This window comes from Scyliorhinus canicula, chromosome 31 (assembly GCF_902713615.1).
Source record: "Scyliorhinus canicula chromosome 31, sScyCan1.1, whole genome shotgun sequence".
Lineage (NCBI taxonomy): Eukaryota > Metazoa > Chordata > Chondrichthyes > Carcharhiniformes > Scyliorhinidae > Scyliorhinus > Scyliorhinus canicula.
The window spans coordinates 3830251-3853212 of NC_052176.1; the positions used below are offsets into that span (position 1 = coordinate 3830251).

The following is a 22962-nucleotide window of genomic DNA, read 5'->3' on the forward strand; positions in this document are numbered from 1 at the left end:
TTGCCAAGAAAACTAACTGCCCGTTTGAAACAGTATGGAGGTCTGGTATATTTGGATATTAAGCTTCGTGGAAAGGCCCTGAAGAGGTATTATATTTCTCAGCCTGCACAAACTAGACTGGCTGTGCGTTAACATATGTCGTTTATCAGCAAGTATTTGAACTCCCAGAAAGTCTGAAAATGTAATGAATATTTGCTTACATTAGGACGGTATGTTATATACATATTTAGACGCAGTAATCTCCAGAGTTTCGCTCTGTCCTCTGAATGTTGGCCCCCGTCTCCCGCGTATACCGAACTAAACCGTGACGGTTCCCACTGCCAAGCAGCTGGGAGTAGAGTCAGACACACAGCCCGCACTCGCGTCCAATCAACACTCCACTTTCCAAGAATGCAGATTTTTTACACATGGGATGTGAGCTTTCGATTCCACGTTTTTTTATTTGTGGCGAGGTTCGAACCGAGGGCCCTCGGAACGTCACCCTGGGCCTCTTGGTTACCCGTCCTTCGGTTAAGTAAGACGTCCCCGAGGTGCTTGACAGTTTTATCGAACACACCGAGCCACGTGAGGAGATATCGAGACAGAGACCACAGCCTCGATCAGGGTGGTGGCAGGCTGACGTTATTCATGAAGGCCCCAAGGGCGGCACGACGGCGCAGTGGGTTAGCCCTGCTGCCTCACGGCGCCGAGGTCCCAGGTTCGATCCCGGCTCTGGGTCACTGTCCGTGTGGAGTTTGCACATTCTCCCCGTGTCTGCGTGGGTTTCGCCCCCACAAACCAAAGATGTGCAGGTTAGGTGGATTGGCCGTGCTAAATTGCCCCTTAGTGTCCAAAGATGTGCAGGTTAGGTGGATTGGCCATGCTAAATTGCCCCTTAGTGTCCAAAGATGTGCAGGTTAGGGTGGATTGGCCGTGCTAAATTGCCCCTTAGTGTCCAAAGATGTGCAGGTTAGGTGGTGTTACAGGGATAAAGCAGGGGAGCGGACCCACGTGAGACACTCTTTCAGAGGGTCGGTACAGACCCGATGGGCCGAATGGCCTCCACCAAAGAGGTTGGTTTTAAGGAACATCGGAAAGGAGGGGAGACAGAGGTTTACAGAGCATCGGGCCCCAGGCCCCCGCCCCCCCCCCCCCCCCACAGAAGGTGAAGCGATGGGAATCGGGGAGGGCGAAGGGTCCCAGAATTGGGCGGGTGTCTGATCCGGTGCCCGGGTCGACGCCAAGCGACCCGTCCGCCTCGAATCTCAGTCATGCTTTATCTCACAGAGGTTACACACACACACGCCTCCCCCCTCTCCGGACACCCCCCAGAGAGCAACGGGCTGGATGAGCGACGCGGAGGTTGCGATTGTGAACCGGAACCTTCCGCCTTTGTAAATTGGAGCCGATTCCCTTTCAGGAAACTTGAAGAATTTCACAGGAGCTTCATGGACAATAAGGACCAGGTCATAACAAAGATCTACAATGAGTCCAAGGAGCGAGCAAGGTAACTGACTCCCTCTTAACCCCGCGTGACTTTGAACATCCATAGGATCCCTACAGTGCAGAAGGAGGCCATTCGGCCCATCGAGTTTGCACCGACCCTTTGAAAGAGCACCCTACCCCGGCCCACTCCCGTCTAACCCGCACTTCTGTGGACACTTCGGGGCAATTTTAGCACGGCCAATCCACCTAACCTGCACATCTTTGGATGCTAAGGGGCAATTTAGCACGGCCAATCCACCTAACCGACACATCTTTGGACACTAAGGGACAATTTAGCACGGCCAATCCACCTAACCGACACATCTTTGGACGCTAAGGGACAATTTATCACGGCCAATCCACCTAACCTGCACATCTTTGGATGCTAAGGGACAATTTAGCACGGCCAATCCACCTAACCTGCACATCTTTGGACGCTAAGGGACAATTTAGCACGGCCAATCCACCTAACCGGCACATCTTTGGACGCTAAGGGACAATTTAGCACGGCCAATCCACCTAACCTGCACATCTTTGGACGCTAGGGGACAATTTAGCACAGCCAATCCACCTAACCTGCACATCTTTGGACGCTAAGGGACAATTTATCACGGCCAATCCATCTAACCTGCAAAAAGTTGGACTGTGGGAGGAAACCTGGGCACCCGGAGGAAACCCACACAGACACGGGGGGAACACGCAGACTCCCACACAGACCGTGACCCAAGGCCGGAATTGAACTCTGGCGCTATGAGGCAGCGGTGCTAATCACTGTCCCGCCGATAACTAATCTTCTCCCTGAAGGCGAGGAAGCCCTCGATTCCCCCAGTCGATCGCCAGGAACTGAAAACCCCCACCCCCGCCAGCCTTGATCCCGGCGCCCCTCAAACCTTCTCCTCACCCTCTCTAACGCCCTCCCGTCCTCAGAAGTACAGCAAGGACCCGCTGAACAACGCTAGCGGGGGCGACCCTCGCGTGACTGAGCAAATCTCTGACTGTGTACGTGAGCCAGCGAACTCACAAGCCACTCCTGGCAGCTTGAAACTTTTACGGCGGAGGTTGTAATTAAGACTTTGACTGGTGTTCCCCTGTTCACCACTGATTACAGTGTTCGGGGAATGTTAATATCTGTGGCACCTTCTGCTTTTGCCCACAGGGGCTTGGTACAGGATTCAGACACCATGTCGTGATGTTAGGTTAGACTGGAATGCTCCCCATTGGAGATTCTGAGGCAACCCAGCTTCATAAACGCTTTCAAATGCTCCCAGTTTTGTGGACTGTTGAACAGTCATACCTTCCCCCCCCCCCCCCCCCCCCCCCTCCCCTGGCGCGCGAAGACCGGGTTTCCCCGCAGTCCTAAACACTGTGACTCTCCCAGTGCTGGACACTGCGGCTACCCCAGTGCTGGACACTGCGGCTACCCCAGTGCTGGACACTGCGGCTACCCCAGTGCTGGACACTGCGGCTACCCCAGTGCTGGCCACTGCGACTCCCCCAGTGTTGGACACTGCGGCTCCCCCAGTGCTGGCCCCTGTGACTCTCCCAGTGCTGGACACTGCGGCTCCCCCAGTGCTGGACACTGCGGCTACCCCAGTGCTGGCCACTGCGACTCCCCCAGTGTTGGACACTGCGGCTCCCCCAGTGCTGGCCCCTGTGACTCTCCCAGTGCTGGACACTGCGGCTCCCCCAGTGCTGGACACTGCGGCTACCCCAGTGCTGGACACTGTGACTCCCCCAGTGCTGGACACTGCGGCTCCCCCAGTGCTGGCCCCTGCGACTCTCCCAGTGCTGGACACTGCGGCTCCCCCAGTGCTGGACACTGCGGCTACCCCAGTGCTGGACACTGCGGCTACCACAGTGCTGGACACTGCGACTCCCCCAGTGCTGGACACTGCATCCCCCAGTGCTGGACACTGCGGCTACCCCAGTGCTGGACACTGCACCCCCCAGTGCTGGACACTGAGACTCCCCCAGTGCTGGACACTGCGGCTACCTCAGTGCTGGACACTGCGGCTACCCCAGTGCTGGACACTGCGGCTATCCCAGTGCAGGACACTGCATCCCCCAGTGCTGGACACTGCGGCTACCCCAGTGCTGGACACTGCACCCCCCAGTGCTGGACACTGAGACTCCCCCAGTGCTGGACACTGCGGCTACCCCAGTGCTGGACACTGCGGCTACCCCAGTGCTGGACATTGCGGCTACCCCAGTGCAGGACACTGCATCCCCCAGTGCTGGACACTGCGGCTATCCCAGTGCTGGACACTGCGACTCCCCCAGTGCTGGACACTGCGGCTCCCCCAGTGCTGGACACTGCGACTGGCCCAGTGCTGGACACTGCGGCTACCCCAGTGCTGGACACTGCGGCTCCCCCAGTGCTGGACACTGCGGCTACCCCAGTGCTGGACACTGCGGCTCCCCCAGTGCTGGACTCTGCATCCCCCAGTGCTGGACACTGCGGCTATCCCAGTGCTGGACACTGCGACTCTCCCAGTGCTGGCCCCTGCGGCTCCCCCAGTGCTGGACACTGCGGCTACCCAAATGCTGGACACTGCGGCTATCCCAGTGCTGGACACTGCGGCTCCCCCAGTGCTGGACACTGCGGCTCCCCCAGTGCTGGACACTGCGGCTCCCCCAGTGCTGGACACTACGACTCCCCCAGTGCAGGACACTGCGACTCCCCCAGTGCTGGACACTGCATCCCCAGTGCTGGACACTGCGGCTACCCCAGTGCTGGACACTGCGACTCCCCCAGTGCTGGACACTGCATCCCCCAGTGCTGGACACTGCGGCTCCCCCAGTGCTGGACACTGCGGCTACCCCAGTGCTGGACACGGCGGCTACCCCAGTGCTGGACACGGCGGCTACCCCAGTGCTGGACAATGCGAATCCCCCAGTGCTGGACACTGCATCCCCCAGTGCTGGACACTGCGGCTACCCCAGTGCTGGACACTGCGGCTACCCCAGTGCTGGACATTGCATCCCCCAGTGCTGGACACTGTGACTCCCAGGCTGGACACTGTGACTGTCGCAGTGTCCAGCACAGGGGGATGCAATGTCCAGCACTGGGGTAGCCGCAATGTCCAGCACTGGGGTAGCCGCAATGTCCAGCACTGTGGGATTCGCATTGTCCAGCACTGGGGGATGCAGTGTCCAGCACTGGGGGATGCAGTGTCCAGCACTGGGGGATGCAGTGTCCAGCACTGGGGGATGCAGTGTCCAGCACTGGGGGATTCGCATTGTCCAGCACTGGGGGATGCAGTGTCCAGCACTGGGGGATGCAGTGTCCAGCACTGGGGTAGCCGCAGTGTCCAGCACTGGGGGATGCAGTGTCCAGCACTGGGGTAGCCGCAGTGTCCAGCACTGGGGTAGCCGCAATGTCCAGCACTGGGGGAGTCGCAGTGTCCAGCACTGGGGGATGCAGTGTCCAGCACTGGGGGGTGCAGTGTCCAGCACTGGGGGATGCAGTGTCCAGCACTGGGGGATGCAGTGTCCAGCACTGGGGGAGCCGCAGTATCCAGCACTGGGGGAGCCGCAGTGTCCAGCACAGGGGGATGCAGTGTCCAGCACTGGGGGATTCGCATTGTCCAGCACAGGGGGATGCAGTGTCCAGCACTGGGGTAGCCGCAGTGTCCAGCACTGGGGTAGCCGCAGTGTCCAGCACTGGGCCAGTCGCAGCGTCCAGCACTGGGGGAGCCGCAGTGTCCAGCACTGGGGGATGCAGTGTCCCGCACTGGGGGATGCAGTGTCCAGCACTGGGGGATGCAGTGTCCAGCACTGGGGGAGCCGCAGTATCCAGCACTGGGGGCTGCAGAGTCCAGCACTGGAGGGAGTCGCAGTGTCCAGCACTGGGGGATGCAGTGTCCAGCACTTGGGTAGCCGCAGTGTCCAGCACTGGGGGATGCAGTGTCCAGCACTGGGAGAGTCGCAGGGGCCAGCACTGGGGGATGCAGTGTCCAGCACTGGGGGAGCCGCAGTATCCAGCACTGGGGGATGCAGTGTCCAGCAATGGGGGATGCAGTGTCCAGCACTGGGGGATGCAGTGTCCAGCACTGGGGGATGCAGTGTCCAGCACTGGGGGATGCCGTGTCCAGCACTGGGGTAGCCGCAGTGTCCAGCACTGGGGGATGCAGTGTCCAGCACTGGGGTAGCCGCAGTGTCCAGCACTGGGGTAGCCGCAATGTCCAGCACTGGGGGAGTCGCAGTGTCCAGCACTGGGGGATGCAGTGTCCAGCACTGGGGGGTGCAGTGTCCAGCACTGGGGGATGCAGTGTCCAGCACTGGGGGATGCAGTGTCCAGCACTGGGGGAGCCGCAGTATCCAGCACTGGGGGAGCCGCAGTGTCCAGCACAGGGGGATGCAGTGTCCAGCACTGGGGGATTCGCATTGTCCAGCACAGGGGGATGCAGTGTCCAGCACTGGGGTAGCCGCAGTGTCCAGCACTGGGGTAGCCGCAGTGTCCAGCACTGGGCCAGTCGCAGCGTCCAGCACTGGGGGAGCCGCAGTGTCCAGCACTGGGGGATGCAGTGTCCCGCACTGGGGGATGCAGTGTCCAGCACTGGGGGATGCAGTGTCCAGCACTGGGGGATGCAGTGTCCAGCACTGGGGGATGCAGTGTACAGCACTGGGGTAGCCGTAGTGTCCAGCACTGGGGGGGATGCAGTGTCCAGCACTGGGGGATGCAGTGTCCCGCACTGGGGGATGCAGTGTCCAGCACTGGGGGATGCAGTGTACAGCACTGGGGTAGCCGTAGTGTCCAGCACTGGGGGGATGCAGTGTCCAGCACTGGGGGATGCAGTGTCCAGCACTGGGGGATGCAGTGTCCAGCACTGGGGGATGCAGTGTCCAGCACTGGGGGATGCAGTGTCCAGCACTGGGGGATGCAGTGTTCAGCACTGGGAGAGTCGCAGTGTCCAGCACTGGGGGAGTCGCAGTGCCCACACTGGGGGAGTCGCAGAGTCCAGCACTGGGGGATGCTGTGTCCAGCACTGGGGTAGCCGTAGTGTCCAGCACTGGGGGATGCAGTGTCCAGCAGTGGGGCGATGCAGTGTCCAGCACTGGGGGATGCAGTGTCCAGCACTGGGGGATGCAGTGTCCAGCACTGGGGGAGTCGCAGTGTCCAGCACTGGGGGATGCAGTGTCCAGCACTGGGGGGTGCAGTGTCCAGCACTGGGGGATGCAGTGTCCAGCACTAGGGGATGCAGTGTCCAGCACTGGGGGAGTCGCAATGTCCAGCACTGGGGAATGCAGTGTCCAGCACTGGGGGATGCAGTGTCCAGCACTGGGCCAGTCGCAGTGTCCAGCACTGGGGGATGCAGTGTCCAGCACTGGGGGAGTCGCAATGTCCAGCACTGGGGAATGCAGTGTCCAGCACTGGGGGAGTCGCAGTGTCCAGCCCTGGGGGAGTCGCAGTGTCCAGCACTGGGGGTTGCAGTGTCCAGCACTGGGGAGTCGCAGTGTCCAGCACTGGGGAGTCGCAGTGTCCAGCACTGGGGGATGCAGTGTCCAGCACTGGGGGATGCAGTGTCCAGCACTGGGGGATGCAGTGTCCAGCACTGGGGGATGCAGTGTCCAGCACTGGGGGGGATGCAGTGTCCAGCACTGGGGGGATGCAGTGTCCAGCACTGGGGGGATGCAGTGTCCAGCACTGGGGGGGATGCAGTGTCCAGCACTGGGGGATGCAGTGTCCAGCACTGGGGGATGCAGTGTCCAGCACTGGGGGGGATGCAGTGTCCAGCTCTGGGGGATGCAGTGTCCAGCACTGGGGGATGCAGTGTCCAGCACTGGGAGATGCAGTGTCCAACACTGGGGGATGCAGTGTCCAGCACTGGGGGATGCAGTGTCCAGCACTGGGAGAGTCGCAGTGTCCAGCACTGGGGGGCAGCAGCACCGTCAGTAATGATTCACTTCGACAATGCGGAGCAACGTTGGATGAGCAAGGATAGTCGCAGAGGAAACCTTTACTTGTTTTTAGTGCGAGTAATCATTTATGCAGGAAAATTGCAGCCGTGTGAGGGAAATGGGAGGAGGAAATAAATAATGTTATCCCTGACCATGAGCCTCTGATACTCAGCGTGAAGCTGTAAATGTTTCACACCATATCTGTCCCTGCCATTAACCTTGTAATTATCCTCGTCTGGTTTCCCTCCACGCAATCCTGCTGCATTACTGCTCTCAGCCTCTGTTTATCCTGGCGGTGCTGATAAGGGGCAGCGCACGTGCTCCCACGTTCAAACTATCCCCTCCCTCTGAACTGAGAACAGGGAGGAGGCCATTTGGCCCCTCGAACCGGTGCTGACCCTTCACGCAGCTCACATTCAGTCCGCCTCCCCGTCGGCCATTTTGGACAGGCGAGGAGGGTGGGGAATCTTTGGAATCCCCTGCCCCGGGGAACGGTGGAAGATGTGTCGGTGATCGGGTGGTCACTGAGTAAAATTGAGGGGTCGTGCGGGGGAAGTGGAGTCGAGGGAGCGGGGACAGACGTGAATGGTGGGGGTAGCTTTGAGGGGCCGAATGGCCGCCTCCTGTTCCAACATGCAAAGATAGCACAGAGGGCCGTCCTTTGGCCAGTGTTTAAAATGTGAAATTGGGGTGTCCCCTACCCCTCCCGTCACACTCCCCGCAATCTCTCTCTCCCCCCCGCCCCCCCAGACAATGGGGACGCGGGAGAATGCCCACTCCACGTACTCCTCCCAGTCACCCACCATCCATCACTGTGGCTGGGTGAAACCCCAGGAACTCCCTCCCCAACAGCAGATACTGAGGCCAGTGTGGCTCCAGCTCCTGGCTAATCACCTCCTCCTCGAGCGTGACAAACACAGGCCTCACCCACATCTGTATTTGTGTTTATTTCTGTGTGTGTCTGTGTATTTCTGTGTGTGTGTGTATTTCTGTGTGTGTATTCCAGCGTGTGTATTTCTGTGTGTGTGTATTTTTGTGTTTGTGTATGCGGTTTTCTGTATGTGTGTATTTCTGTGTCTGTATTTCTGTGTGTGTGTATTTCTGTGTGTGTGTGTATTTCTGAGAGCGTGTATTTCTGTGCGTCTGTGTGTGTATTTCTGTGTGTGTATTTCTGTGTGTGTGTATTTCTGTGCGTCTGTGTGTGCATTTCTCTGTGTGTATTTCTGTGCATATGTGTGTGTGTATTTCTGTGTGTGCGTGTATTTCTGTTTCTCTGTGTGTGTTTTTCTGTGCGTGTGTTTTTCTGTGCGTATGTGTGTATTTCTGTGTGTGTGTATTTCTGTCTATTTCTCTGTGTGTATTTCTGTGCGTCTGTATTTCTGTGTGTGTGTATTTCTGTGTGTGTGTATTTATGTGTGTGTGTCTATTTCTGTGTGTGTGTCTATTTCTGTGTGTGTGTCTATTTCTGTGCATCTGTGTGTATATTTCTGTGTGTGTTTTTCTGTGTGTGTGTATTTATGTGTGTGTGTGTATTTCTCTGTGTGTATATCTCTGTGTGTGTATTTATGTGTGTGTGTGTATTTCTCTGTGTGTATATCTCTGTGTGTGTATTTCTGTGTATTCATGTGTGTGTGCGTATTTCTGTGTGTGTGTATTTCTGTGTGTGTGCGTATTTCTGTGTGTGTGCGTATTTCTGTGTGTGCGTATTTCTGTGTGTGTGCATATTTCTGTGTGTGTGCGTATTTCTGTGTGTGCGTATTTCTGTGCGTCTGTGTGTATATCTGTGTGTGTGTATATCTGTGTGTGTGTGTATTTCTGTGTGTGTGTATTTCTGTGTGTGTGCATATTTCTGTGTGTGTGCGTATTTCTGTGTGTGTGCGTATTTCTGTGTGTCTGTGTGTATATCTGTGTGTGCGTATTTCTGTGTGTGCGTATATCTGTGTGTGTGTATTTCTGTGCGTCTGTGTGTATATCTGTGTGTGCATATTTCTGTGTGTGTGCATATTTCTGTGTGTGTGTATTTCTGTGTGTCTGTGTGTATTTCTGTGTGTGCGTATTTCTGTGTGTGTGTGTATTTCTGTGTGTGTGTGTATTTCTGTGTGTGTGTATTTCTGTGTGTGTGTATTTCTGTGTGTGTGTGTATTTCTGTGTGTCTGTGTGTATTTCTGTGTGTGTGTATATCTGTGTGTGCGTATTTCTGTGTGTGTGCGTATTTCTGTGTGTGTGCGTATTTCTGTGTGTGTGCGTATTTCTGTGTGTGTGCGTATTTCTGTGTGTGTGCGTATTTCTGTGTGTGTGCGTATTTCTGTGTGTGTGCGTATTTCTCTGTGTGTGCGTATTTCTGTGTGTGTGCGTATTTCTGTGTGTCTGTGTGTATTTCTGTGTGTGTGCGTATTTCTGTGTGTCTGTGTGTATATCTGTGTGTGCATATTTCTGTGTGTGTGCATATTTCTGTGTGTCTGAGTGTATATCTGTCTGAGTGTATATCTGTGTGTGTGTATATCTGTGTGTGTGTATATCTGTGTGTGTGTATTTCTGTGTGTGCGTATATCTGTGTGTGTGTATTTCTGTGTGTGCGTATGTCTGTGTGTGTGTATTTCTGTGCGTCTGTGTGTATATCTGTGTGTGTGTATTTCTATGTGTCTGAGTGTATCTCTGTGTGTGTGTATATCTCTGTGTGTGTATTTCTGTGTGTGCGTATATCTGTGTGTGCGTATTTCTGTGCGTCTGTGTGTATATCTGTGTGTGTGTGAGGGAATGTATTTCTGTGACTAAGTGTATACTGGGTGTCTTTATGTGGCTGGATCCCTCATACTGCTTCCAGATGGTCTGTGGCCAGTGGTATAGGTCCTGTTTCTGCTCTCATCAATGACAAGCAGCAGATTATTCAACTCTTTAACTATCGTGCTGCTTCAACGTGGCAAGGTGCTTCTCTGGCCCATCAGCAGACAGCGTCTGACCCTGATCCACCGGACGAACTAATAGGTCTGGTGAAGGACAGGCCACCAATGGCGGAGCCAAGGAAAGCAACAAGGCGGCCAAGAAATCAGATCAGGAGGATCCCGTAAAGCTGGAGTGAGGTTACAGAGAGAGGGAGGCAAGGTGAGGATGGAGGGACTTGAGGATTAAGCAGGTCTTTGACACCAACAGAGAGCAGGGAATGGGGGCGGTGCAGAGGGACAGCAGAGAGAGAGGGGCAAAGCAACGGGGACGGAATGACGGTCAAACCTGAGCACTGTCAATCCACTGACAGGAGATGGGGTGAAGGCCCACGCGAGAGAGCCAGTGGGTGAGGGAAGGTGGGCCGGGGGGTTAGCAGGGGACAACACAATATAAATCCATCAACCAGCATTTCAAAAGGCAAAGGCTCTCTGCCTCAGAACCACATCATTATCTGCGGGATCTTCCTGTGCACCAATTGGACGCTGTATTTCCCACGTTGCAAGAATAACTAGTCCCCAAATCAAAGTACCTCGCTGGTGGTGGTGAAAGGCGCTATCAAAATGAAAGTTGTGCCTTCCGGGCGACCAGCTGAAAGGGTTCATTCAGCATTTGCCCCCCTTCCCTCCCATTCCCCAGTCGCTGAATCTTTACTCTGTATATAACCCCGTGCTCTTCCTGTCCTGGGAGTGTTTGATGGGGACAGTGCTGAGGGAGCTTTACTCTGTATCTAACCCCGTGCTGTACCTGTCCTGGGAGTGTTTGATGGGGGTAAGTGTAGAGGGAGCTTTACTCTGTATCTAACCCCGTGCTCTTCCTGTCCTGGGAGTGTTTGATGGGGACAGTGCTGAGGGAGCTTTACTCTGTATCTAACCCCGTGCTGTCCCTGTCCTGGGAGTGTTTGATGGGGGTAAGTGTAGAGGGAGCTTTACTCTGTATCTAACCCCGTGCTGTACCTGTCCTGGGAGTGTTTGATGGGGACAGTGTAGAGGGAGCTTTACTCTGTATATAACCCTGTGCTCTTCCTGTCCTGGGAGTGTTTGATGGGGACAGTGCTGAGGGAGCTTTACTCTGTATCTAACCCCGTGCTGTACCTGTCCTGGGAGTGTTTGATGGGGGTAAGTGTAGAGGGAGCTTTACTCTGTATCTAACCCCGTGCTGTACCTGCCCTGGGAGTGTTTGATGGGGACAGTGTAGAGGGAGCTTTACTCTGTATCTAACCCCGTGCTGTACCTGTCCTGGGAGTGTTTGATGGGGACAGTGTAGAGGGAGCTTTACTCTGTATCTAACCCCGTGCTGTACCTGTCCTGGGAGTGTTTGATGGGGACAGTGTAGAGGGAGCTTTACTCTGTATATAACCCCGTGCTCTTCCTGTCCTGGGAGTGTTTGATGGGGACAGTGTAGAGGGAGCTTTACTCTGTATTTAACCCCGTGCTGTACCTGTCCTGGGAGTGTTTGATGGGGACAGTGTAGAAGGAGCTTTACTCTGTATCTAACCCCGTGCTGTCCCTGTCCTGGGAGTGTTTGATGGGGACAGTGTAGAGGGAGCTTTACTCTGTATCTAACCCCGTGCTGTACCTGCCCTGGGAGTGTTTGATGGGGACAGTGTAGAGGGAGCTTTACTCTGTATCTAACCCCGTGCTGTACCTGTCCTGGGAGTGTTTGATGGGGACAGTGTAGAGGGAGCTTTACTCTGTATCTAACCCCGTGCTGTACCTGTCCTGGGAGTGTTTGATGGGGACAGTGTAGAGGGAGCTTTACTCTGTATCTAACCCCGTGCTGTACCTGTCCTGGGAGTGTTTGATGGGGACAGTGTAGAGGGAGCTTTACTCTGTATCTAACCCCGTGCTGTACCTGTCCTGGGAGTGTTTGATGGGGACAGTGTAGAGGGAGCTTTACTCTGTATCTAACCCCGTGCTGTACCTGTCCTGGGAGTGTTTGATGGGGACAGTGTAGGGGAAGCTTTGCTCCGTATCTAACCCCATGGATCTAAAATCCTGTTTACATTGCCTATTAAATGTTGAAGCAAGGATGAGGCACGATACTGGCCTGGTTGTAGAAAGCTGCCCACAATAATGCTGCGGCAGGCGGAAGCTCTGCCCATGACTGTACACGTGTCTGTGTGTGGGACTGTCTGTCCCCCACCCCTATCTGTCAACAATCGAAACAAAGCAGCTGGACCCTTCAGATAAGGGGCCTGGGACAACAGCTCCTGTCAGTACGGGTTAAAGTTCAGTTTGGACAGGCGATGAGGCAGATTTATTCTCAGTTTGGACAGCTTTCAGCCTGCGCTCCCAACTTTCCGATGTTTTGAAGCTGCACTCTTCACGTCCACTCCCCCCCCCCCCCTCCACCCTCCCCCGGATTTGGGATCGGCCTGTCACCAGAGGACTTGTCCAGCAACTCAGAGGAAACTGCTGACGGTGTCTTTTCCCCTGATGCTGTGCAGCCTGTGTCTGCTTGCAAGAGAATGGCGTCGAGCAGCGGAGTCCGTTCCACCGTTCACAGAGGTCGGGGGGTGAGGGGGGGGGGGGAGTCCAGCCCTGTCAGGTGAGACAGAGAACGGGGCCTCGTGCAGGATCACACTGATCAACCGAGTGCCTCCCCGTCACACGCAACACCCCTCCTCTCCAGATAATCAACCCCCTTATTCTTCAACCTCCATTCAACCTGCCTCCTCCACACTCCCCCAGCAAGAGGAAAGCTCCCTCTACACTGTCCCCCATCAAACACTCCCAGGACAGGTACAGCACGGGGTTAGATACAGAGTAAAGCTCCCTCTACACTGTCTCCATCAAACACTCCCAGGACAGGTACAGCACGGGGTTAGATACAGAGTAAAGCTCCCTCTACACTGTCTCCATCAAACACTCCCAGGACAGGTACAGCACGGGGTTAGATACAGAGTAAAGCTCCCTCTACACTGTCCCCATCAAACACTCCCAGGACAGGTACAGCACGGGGTTAGATACAGAGTAAAGCTCCCTCTACACTGCCCCCATCAAACACTCCCAGGACAGGTACAGCACGGGGTTAGATACAGAGTAAAGCTCCCTCTACACTGGCCCCATCAAACACTCCCAGGACAGGTACAGCACGGGGTTAGATACAGAGTAAAGGTCCCTCTACACTGTCCCCGTCAAACAATCCCAGGACAGGTACAGCATGGGGTTAGATACAGAGTAAAGCTCCCTCTACACTGTCCCCATCAATCACTCCCAGGACAGGTACAGCACGGGGTTAGATACAGAGTAAAGCTCCCTCCACACTGTCCCCATCAAACACTCCCAGGACAGGTACAGCACGGGGTTAGATACAGAGTAAAGCTCCCTCTACACTGCCCCCATCAAACACTCCCAGGACAGGTACAGCACGGGGTTAGATACAGAGTAAAGCTCCCTCTACGCTGTCCCCATCAAACACTCCCAGGACAGGTACAGCACGGGGTTAGATACAGAGTAAAGCTCCCTCTACACTGTCCCCATCAAACACTCCCAGGACAGGTACAGCACGGGGTTAGATACAGAGTAAAGCTCCCTCTACACTGTCTCCATCAAACACTCCCAGGACAGGTACAGCACGGGGTTAGATACAGAGTAAAGCTCCCTCTACACTGTCTCCATCAAACACTCCCAGGACAGGTACAGCACGGGGTTAGATACAGAGTAAAGCTCCCTCTACACTGTCTCCATCAAACACTCCCAGGACAGGTACAGCACGGGGTTAGATACAGAGTAAAGCTCCCTCTACAGTGTCCCCATCAAACACTCCCAGGACAGGTACAGCACGGGGTTAGATACAGAGTAAAGCTCCCTCTACACTGTCCCCATCAAACAATCCCAGGACAGGTACAGCACGGGGTTAGATACAGAGTAAAGCTCCCTCTACACTGTCCCCATCAAACAATCCCAGCACAGGTACAGCACGGGGTTAAATACAGAGTAAAGCTCCCTCTACACTGTCCCCATCAAACACTCCCAGCCCCTCGCACTGTGTAATAAACGTGCTCCCCTCGCCTCTCCCGCGATTATTTGAAACCTGGGCCCTCTGGTTTCTCCATTGTTGTTACGGGCGGGGGCGAGCTTTCCCCCTCTCCCGCCGTGTCCCCACCCCCCCCATCTGGGCCCCGTCGATTAAATCCCCTCTCCGCCTTCTCTTCTCCAAGGGGAAACATTCCCAACTGCTCCAATCTGTCCTCGGAGGTGCAGTCCGACGACCCCGGAAGCGTCCTGGGGAATCTATTCCGCATCCTCTCCCATCCTTTCACATCCTCCCTGTCCCCCCCCCCCCCCCCCCTCTCCCCCTCCCTCGAGTGTTGTCCCTCAGACCCAGGGCCTCCTGCATCCCGTCGGCCTGCGGGGGGGGGGCGGGGTGACCCACGTAGCGCTGAGCGGAGAAACTGGTCAGGGGGCGAGGCGGGTCAGGGGGGCGGGCCGATTGTCCCGACGGGAGAGGCAGCGGGGGCGGCTGGCAGTGAGAGCGAGTCGGCGGGGGAGGGGAGGGGGGTGGGGGGGTCGGTTCTCCGACGTGGGCTACCTCAGCTCTGTGAGAGAAGGCGCTGCCTGGGTTAACCTCTGCTGGAGGAGGAGGGGGGGTGGGGGCGGTGTGTGTGTGTGTGATGGGGGGAGCGCGGGCCGGAGGGCGGGGATTAACCACCGGCCTACGTGCGGTGGCGCACACACTCGCAATCCCAGAGGGAGCCGAGCGCGGTCAGGCTGTGGTCCCCCGGACTCTGTGTCGGGATGATTGTGTGCGCATCGAAACGAGGCAGCCCTTCTCTCTCTCTCTCCCATTGTCCTCCCAGCCACTGGAGCCCTCTTGTTTCTGATCACGCCTTGGCGGAAGTATTCATCCTTCCCATTCATCGTCCTGAATGGGGAACGTGATACCCTATAGTAGGCGACTGTTTTCACCAAGCAATAAGCTCTCTCTCTCTCTCTCTCTCTCCCCCCCCCTATGCACGCACATCACCCCTCCTTCCAGCTGGACTCAAAAGGATCATTCAGAGCGAGCGTCAGTGCTGCCTGAGGGACTGCTCTGTCTGCTTTTGACGATCCGACGCGACTGGTGGGGAGGAGAAAGGACTGAAGGAGTTGAGCAGGAGCAGACGAGGTTACGCACGCGCCATGCACGCCCCATCCAATGGAGCTGATCGGAAACTCTGATCCAAACTCACTCCGGTTCCTGGTCCTCCATTGAACGCTCACTAACCCGACACCTGCCTCACAATACCTCCATTCAACAATCCCTCTCCTTGTTTTCAAATCTCTCTCCCTCCCTCTCTCTATTACCTCCTCCAGCCCCGACAACCCTCCCTATCTCTGTAACCTCCTCCAGCCCCTACAACCCTCCCTATCTCTGTAACCTCCTCCAGTCCCTACAACCCTCCCTATCTCAGTAACCTCCTCCAGCCCCTACACCCCTCCCTATCTCTGTAACCTCCTCCAGCCCCCTACAACCCTCCCTATCTCTGTACCCTCCTCCAGCCCCTACAACCCTCCCTATCTCTGTAACCTCCTCCAGCACCGACAACCCTCCCTATCTCTGTAACCTCCTCCAGCCCCGACAACCCTCCCTATCTCTGTAACCTCCTCCAGCCACTACAACCCTCCCTATCTCTGTAACCTCCTCCAGCCCCTACAACCCTCCCTATCTCTGTAACCTCCTCCAGTCCCTACAACCCTCCCTATCTCTGTAACCTCCTCCAGCCCCTACAACCCTCCCTATCTCTGTAACCTCCTCCAGTCCCGACAACCCTCCCTATCTCTGTAACCTCCTCCAGCCCCGACATCCCTCCCTATCTCTGCAACCTCCTCCAGTCCCTACAACCCTCCCTACCTCTAACCTCCTCCAGCCCCTACACCCCTCCCTATCTCTGTAACCTCCTCCAGCCCCTGCAACCCTCCCTACCTCTAACCTCCTCCAGCCCCTACAATGCTCCCTATCTCTGTAACCTCCTCCAGTCCCTACAACCCTCCCTACCTCTAACCTCCTCCAGCCCCTACAATGCTCCCTATCTCTGTAACGTCTTCCAACCCCGACAACCCTCCCTATCTCTGTAACCCCCTACGACCCTCCGGGATCTCTGCGCTCCCTCCAATTCCGGCCTCTCGAGCATCCCCCCCATTCCCATCGCTCCGACATTGGCGGCCGTGCCTTCAGCTGCCTGGGAGGGGGGGGGGGGGGGGGGGGGGGGGGGGGGGGGGCTGAGCTCTGGAATCCCCTCCCTAAACCTCTCCGTCTCTCTCACTCTCTCCTTTAAGATGCTCATTAAAGCCACACACTTTGATAGATCGTTTGCCTCCTGTCCTTAATATCTCGTTTTGAGCTGTTATAAGAGAACATTCTGCATTTCTATGGCGCCACTCGCAACCTTAGTGCTTCACAGCCAAGTGTCGTCACTGTCAGTCTTCACATTCACTCGCTGCGTCCACCTACCCTCCTCCCTTCACACTAACCCCTCCCTCGTGACCCACCCCTCCCCGTTTCCTCCAATTGGCCAATTTTCTGATTGATTCGCAAGGCCCAACATTTTTAATGCCCTTCCCTAATTGCTCCTCGAGAGGCGGTGAGTGAGCCGCCATCTTGAACCCGCCCCGTGTGGTGGGCAGGTACACCCACCGTGCTGTTAGGGAGGGGGCTCCCAGATCTTTGACCCCAGACAGAGTGAAGGGAGGGCCGATATCGTTCAGGGTCTGGACTGGGAGTGGACCCCCCTCACTGGGTGGGTGGGGCAGAGCTTTGAGGGGGGCCGGGTGGGAGGCAGGAACGGTGGTGGGCGCGGAGGAGGAGCGGTACTTTGGGTAGGGGGCCGAGGTGGGGGAGTGGAGGGGGGGGGGGGGGGGAGGAGGTATTGGGAATGGGGGGGGGGAAGGGGTTGCCATTCTTGGGGGATCGCTTCACCGTCTTGTTTTCCCGGGAATGTTCCAGCTTAGGATGGCAGAGGAGAGGACGGATGGAGATAGGTATGTTAGAAAACTGCGTTCCTGCCCTGCGTCTCTGTGGTGCCAATACAGGACCGTGCCTCAGAACTGCTCTGGAACCTTCGCTGACACATGTACCCACACACACGCACACAATGTTTATAAATGGCCAGGTGGTAGCGTTGCCAAACAAACGTTGTCCGGAGTCTCCTAGACTGGTAGAACTCAGCCTTTTAACCCCTTCGGGCCTTGTCACAGAAGAAGTTTCAAAAAGAAGTTTTATTCTTCCACAAGGGGTGTGTGGGGGCATCGCCTGGGCCCAGCCTTTGTTCCCCATCCCTAATTGCCCCCTCCGACCGAGGTGTCTCGCTCGGCCCATTTCAGAGAGGGGTGGTTAAGAGTGGACCACATCGCTGTGTGTGTTTGGGGGAGGGGGGGGTGTCTGGAGTCACATGTAGGCCAGGCTGGGGTAAGGGCGACGGATTTCACCGGATGGGTTTGTAGAACGATCGATGCTGCCGTAGACCAGCCCTCAATTCTGGACTTTATTTGTTGAATTGAAATTGCACCAGCTGCCGGGTGGGGTTTCCTCCCTGCCCCCTCCACCCACTGCGCCCGCGGGCACACACACAAATACACACATATATACATATACACACACGCCCAGACACACACACACACAAATACACACATATGAGGGCAGCACGGTAGCATTGTGGACAGCACAATTGCTTCACAGCTCCAGGGTCCCGGGTTCGATTCCCGGCTTGGGTCGCTGTCTGTGCGGAGTCTGCACGTCCTCCCCCCCGTGTCTGCGTGGGTTTCCTCCGGGCGCTCCGGTTTCCTCCCACAGTCCAAAGATGTGCAGGTTAGGGTGGATTGGCCGTGATAAATTGCCCTTAGTGTCCAATATTGCCCTTAGTGTTGGGTGGGGTAACTGGGTTATGGGGATAGGGTGGAAGTGTTGACCTTGGGTAGGGTGCTCTTTCCAAGAGCCGGTGAAGACTCGATGGGCCGAATGGCCTCCTTCTGCACCGTAAATTCTATGAAAAATAAATACATGTACACACACGCCCATATACAAACACACACAAATACACACATATGTACACACACACACATATATACACACATAGACATACACACAGATACACATACACACACACATACACACACACACACATGTACACACACATTCACACATATGCACATATACACATAGACATACATATGCACGCACATTCACATATACAAACACACACACACATATACACAGATAGATATACACACACATATATATACACACACTGGGGCAGCAGGGTAGCATGGTGGTTAGCATAAATGCTTCACAGCTCCAGGGTCCCAGGTTCGATTCCCGGCTGGGTCACTGTCTGTGCGGAGTCTGCACGTCCTCCCCGTGTGTGCGTGGGTTTCCTCCGGGTGCTCCGGTTTCCTCCCACAGTCCAAAGATGTGCGGGTTAGGTGGATTGGCCAGGCTAAATTGCCCGTAGTGTCCTAATAAAAGTAAGGTTAAGGGGGGGGTTGTTGGGTTGCGGGTATAGGGTGGATACGTGGGTTTGAGTAGGGTGATCATTGCTCGGCACAACATCGAGGGCCGAAGGGCCTGTTCTGTGCTGTACTGTTCTATGTTCTATATACGCACACATATACACCCACACATACACACACATATACATATATTCTCACATGTACACGTACACACACACATATACACACACACATACACACACACATGTACACATATATATATATTCACACACACAAAACCGCCTTCACAATCTCTCTTTTTCCACAGGGCAAACGGCTTGAAGAAACAGCAGGAAATCCTTCGGCAGAAGCACGCCGAGTTTGTGGAGAAATACAAACTGAAGAAAGGAGGAGGGGGCGAGGACTGACTTCCAGAAAAAGACGGGGAGGGCGGCCGCGGTGCCCCGGCGCAGCGACAGGCGGACCGGCCGCTCGTGTTCCCACCGCTGTCTGAGCGAGCGCGGTTAAACTGCCTCCTGCAAAGACGAGAGAGCGGAGTCTACTCCTTTGTTGTGCCCCCGAGGAGGGGGTGGGGGGGGGTGGATTTATCGTCCAACGCTCGGCGGGTCTCCCCTCCCCTCGCGGTGTGGGCGCCCTTTCAATATATTTATTGGCTGTCGCACTTTAAGACGACTGCTGTCTTCCTCGGTCACGTCCACATTGGGTGTGAGGATTGGAGTCACGGGCGGGGATGAGGGGTTATGGGGGGCACTCGAATGGCTACCTGACATCTGCCAGCTCATTTTTGGTTGGCCCCGCGTCTTATTCCGGACACGGCCGAAAGCTGCATTTAAACGGCGGAGGGATTTACGCCCTGGGCGTGACGGGTCCGCACGCCCACGGTGACCCAACGCAACGGTCCTTCGAATCAGCCGAGGCCCCTCTCATCGGAGTGACTCCCGATTGACCGCCGGTTCAGCGGCCGATTGGCGCGAGTCGGCCGGGCGAATCCGGCCGCCCCGTTCGGGCAGGGGCTCAGCGGAACCGCACACCCGGATTCAGCCGCCGTTTGGTTTCAGCCGCGTTGGGTCTGCAGATTGTTACTTGGCCCGTGAAAATAAATTTCACTGGGGCCAGAAATCCTCTCCTCGCCTTTCCCCCCCTGCCCAGCCGGCACGTCCCGGGAAATTTCATGGACTTGGGGGCGGGCGATCGGAGACCGGGAAATGCGGCCCGCCACCTCAGGGTGGGCCCTGGATCGGACGTCAGACACGTCTCTGTCACGTAAGCAAAGGTAAACATTGAAATGCGCCGCGCAGACAGCACGCACAGAGGCCATTCAGCCCGTCTTCACCATGCCAGAGTTCATACCAATTAAGAAAGCCACTCGGCCCCTCGAGCCAGCTACGCCATTCAGTAAGATCATGGCTCAGCTGATTGTACCTCCACTTCACATTCCCGCCTCACCTCCCGATAGTTCACCCCCTCCCTCTCCCTTATCAAGAATCTATCAAGCCCCGCCTTAAAAGTATTCAAAGACTTATTTCCACCGTCTTTTGAGGAAGAGAGTTCCAGAGACTCTTGGCCCTCTGAGAGAACATCATTTCTCCTCTTCTCAGTCTATCTTCTCCACACGGGCCTCCTCCTAACCTCCTCCGCTCTTCCCGCCCCCCCCCCCCCCCCCCCCACACATCTCCATGTCCTTCTATTCCTCTCCCCCTCATGTGTTTATTCAACATCCCCCACTCCCCAAGCGAGCGAGTCCCACATTCTCCCCCACTCCCTGTGAGAGCAAGTCCCACATTCTCCCCACTCCCCGTGGGATCGAGTCCCACATTCTCTCCCACTCCCCGTGGGAGAGAGTCCCACATTCTCCCCCACTCCCCGTGGGAGCGAGTCCCACATTCTCCCCCCCACTCCCTGTGGGAGCGAGTTCCACATTCTCCCCACTCCCTGTGGGAGCGAGTCCCATATTCTCTCCACTCCCCTGTGAGAGCGAGTCCCACATTCTCCCCACTCCCCTGTGGGAGCGAGTTCCACATTCTCCCCCACTCCCTGTGGTAGCGAGTCCCACATTCTCCCCCCACTCCCTGTGAGAGCGAGTCCCACATTCTCCCCACTCCCTGTGGGAGCCAGCCCCACATTCTCCCCCACCCCCTGTGGGAGCGAGTCCCACATTCTCCCCCCACTCCCTGTGGGAGCGAGTTCCACGTTCTCCCCCACTCCCTGTGGGAGCGAGTTCCACATTCTCCCCCACCCCCTGTGGGAGCGAGTCCCACATTCTCCCCCCACTCCCTGTGGGAGTGAGTCCCACATTCTCCCCGTGGGAGCGAGTCCCACATTCTCTCCCACTCCCCGTGGGAGTGAGTCCCACATTCTCTCCCACTCCCCGTGGGAGAGAGTCCCACATTCTCCCCACTCCCTGTGGGAGCGAGTCCCACATTCTCCCCACTCCCTGTGGGAGCGAGTCCCACATTCTCCCCCACCCCCTGTGGGAGCGAGTCCCACATTCTCCCCCCACTCCCTGTGGGAGCGAGTTCTACGTTCTCCCCCATTCCCATTGGGAGCGAGTTCCACATTCTCCCCCACTCCCTGTGGGAGCAAGTCCCACATTCTCCCCCCACTCCCTGTGGGAGCGAGTCCCACATTCTCCCCCACTCCCTGTGGGAGCGAGTCCCACATTCTCCCCCACTCCCCGTGGGAGCGAGTCCCACATTCTCCCCCACTCCCTGTTGGGAGTGAGTTCCACATTTCGGTAATATGGAACCGCCTGGATTTTAGGCTCGATATAATTGGACACTTTTGGAATTAAGAATTGAGCATTTCAAATCAAACTGCAGTCAACTCCTGGCCAAACGCTAATACACTAAGCACGGACAAACGGCCAGGACATGTCAATCCCCATCAAGCTCCATTCATATGGATCCATTTGTTTTGAGTTTCCCAGATCAAGCCAGACATTCTGGAACCCAGAGCTGCCGCCATTATCTTGGCACCGGCGGCCATTCCATTGCGTGTTGTGACCCCCCCTCCTGAGGGCCAGAGAACCTTCTAGAAAGGTGCGAAGGGAGGGGGATAACAGGACATACCCTAACGAAGATTCGATGTGGAGATGTTCGTGAAGATTGGAAGGCTGATCAGAGACCGAAGGAAGGAGCCACCTTCGCAACGAAGACCCTGAGGAAAACGAGTTTGAGAGAATCGGACCCGCAGCTCGACTCGGCACGAGTGGTATTCCGAATCTTGGGAGCTTTTGGTAAATGGTTTGGGATAATTTTCGGGTAGCTGTTTTACTGTGTGTTAAATAAAGTTGATTGAAGTTTATACTTGTGTTGCCCTTTGTTCACCTCGCCAATAAACACATCTGGGTAAAACGTTCGATTAATGAACTGGTCGAAGTGTCTGAAGTTTAGTCGACACTTTTGGCGCCTCTGGGTGGGCTTTAATAAGAAGCAATTCGTACCCACCAACCTCGTATTCTCCAACACTCCGCCCTGAGCCTGAATTAAGAGGGTAAATTCCACACATGACTGCCAGGGCTTAAGTGAGTGACCGAGCGTGCAGGTATCCGACCAGTAAATTGAGCCATAAACCAGGTGGTCTGTAACACGAGGTGAACAAACTGCGTAGCCAGAACTGGGGTAGTCCAGGGAGTTGGGTAAACAGGACCCCTGCCCCAACCAATTCCCATAACCCCACTGTGGGCCCTAGGGGGAGAGAATTATACGTGGGCAGCTGGGCTGGAGTGGTTGCAAAAATGAAACCAGAATGAGCTGGCGTTCCGCTGCGTATACAGAGATTAGAAAACGGAAGGAGGGAGGAGAGGAACCAGGCCAGCCTGGTTCACAGGAGCCAGTTCTAAGCTCAGTACGACAGAAGCCCCCCAAAAACAACGGCGAGCACGCGCGTGCTCCGAAATAGGGACACAGCGCTAGAAAAGTTAGAGGAATTTACGACGAAATGTGACGAGCTGCAGCAGAATTCCTGCGCGAAACAGGAAAAGAGAACGGAGCCCACACAACCGGCCGTTCCAAATTCTTGCACGCGATCGAAAAATTACAATCACAATTGACCATCAAAAGGGGGGCAATGTGGAGCAGCACGGTGGCACAGTGGTTAGCATTGCTGCCTCCGGCGCTGAGGACCCGGGTTCGAATCCCGGCCCTGGGTCACTGTCCATGTGGAGTTTGCGCATTCTCCCCGTGTCTGCGTGAGTTTCACCCCCACAACCCAAAGATGTGCCGGG

General features: G+C 56.0%; 1 protein-coding gene across 1 annotated transcript in view; it reads left to right on the top strand.

Annotated features, from left to right (window-relative positions):
• dnajc4 (DnaJ (Hsp40) homolog, subfamily C, member 4) overlaps window positions 1-19404 on the top strand; it is a 51398-nt gene extending 31994 nt beyond the window's left edge. The window contains exons 2-3 of the mRNA XM_038787506.1: window positions 1400-1486; window positions 19045-19404. Of these exons, the coding sequence (XP_038643434.1) occupies window positions 1400-1486; window positions 19045-19144 (187 nt within the window). The 3' untranslated portion in view covers window positions 19145-19404. The remainder of the gene's footprint in view (window positions 1-1399; window positions 1487-19044) is intronic.
• The last annotated feature ends 3558 nt before the right edge of the window (window positions 19405-22962 follow it).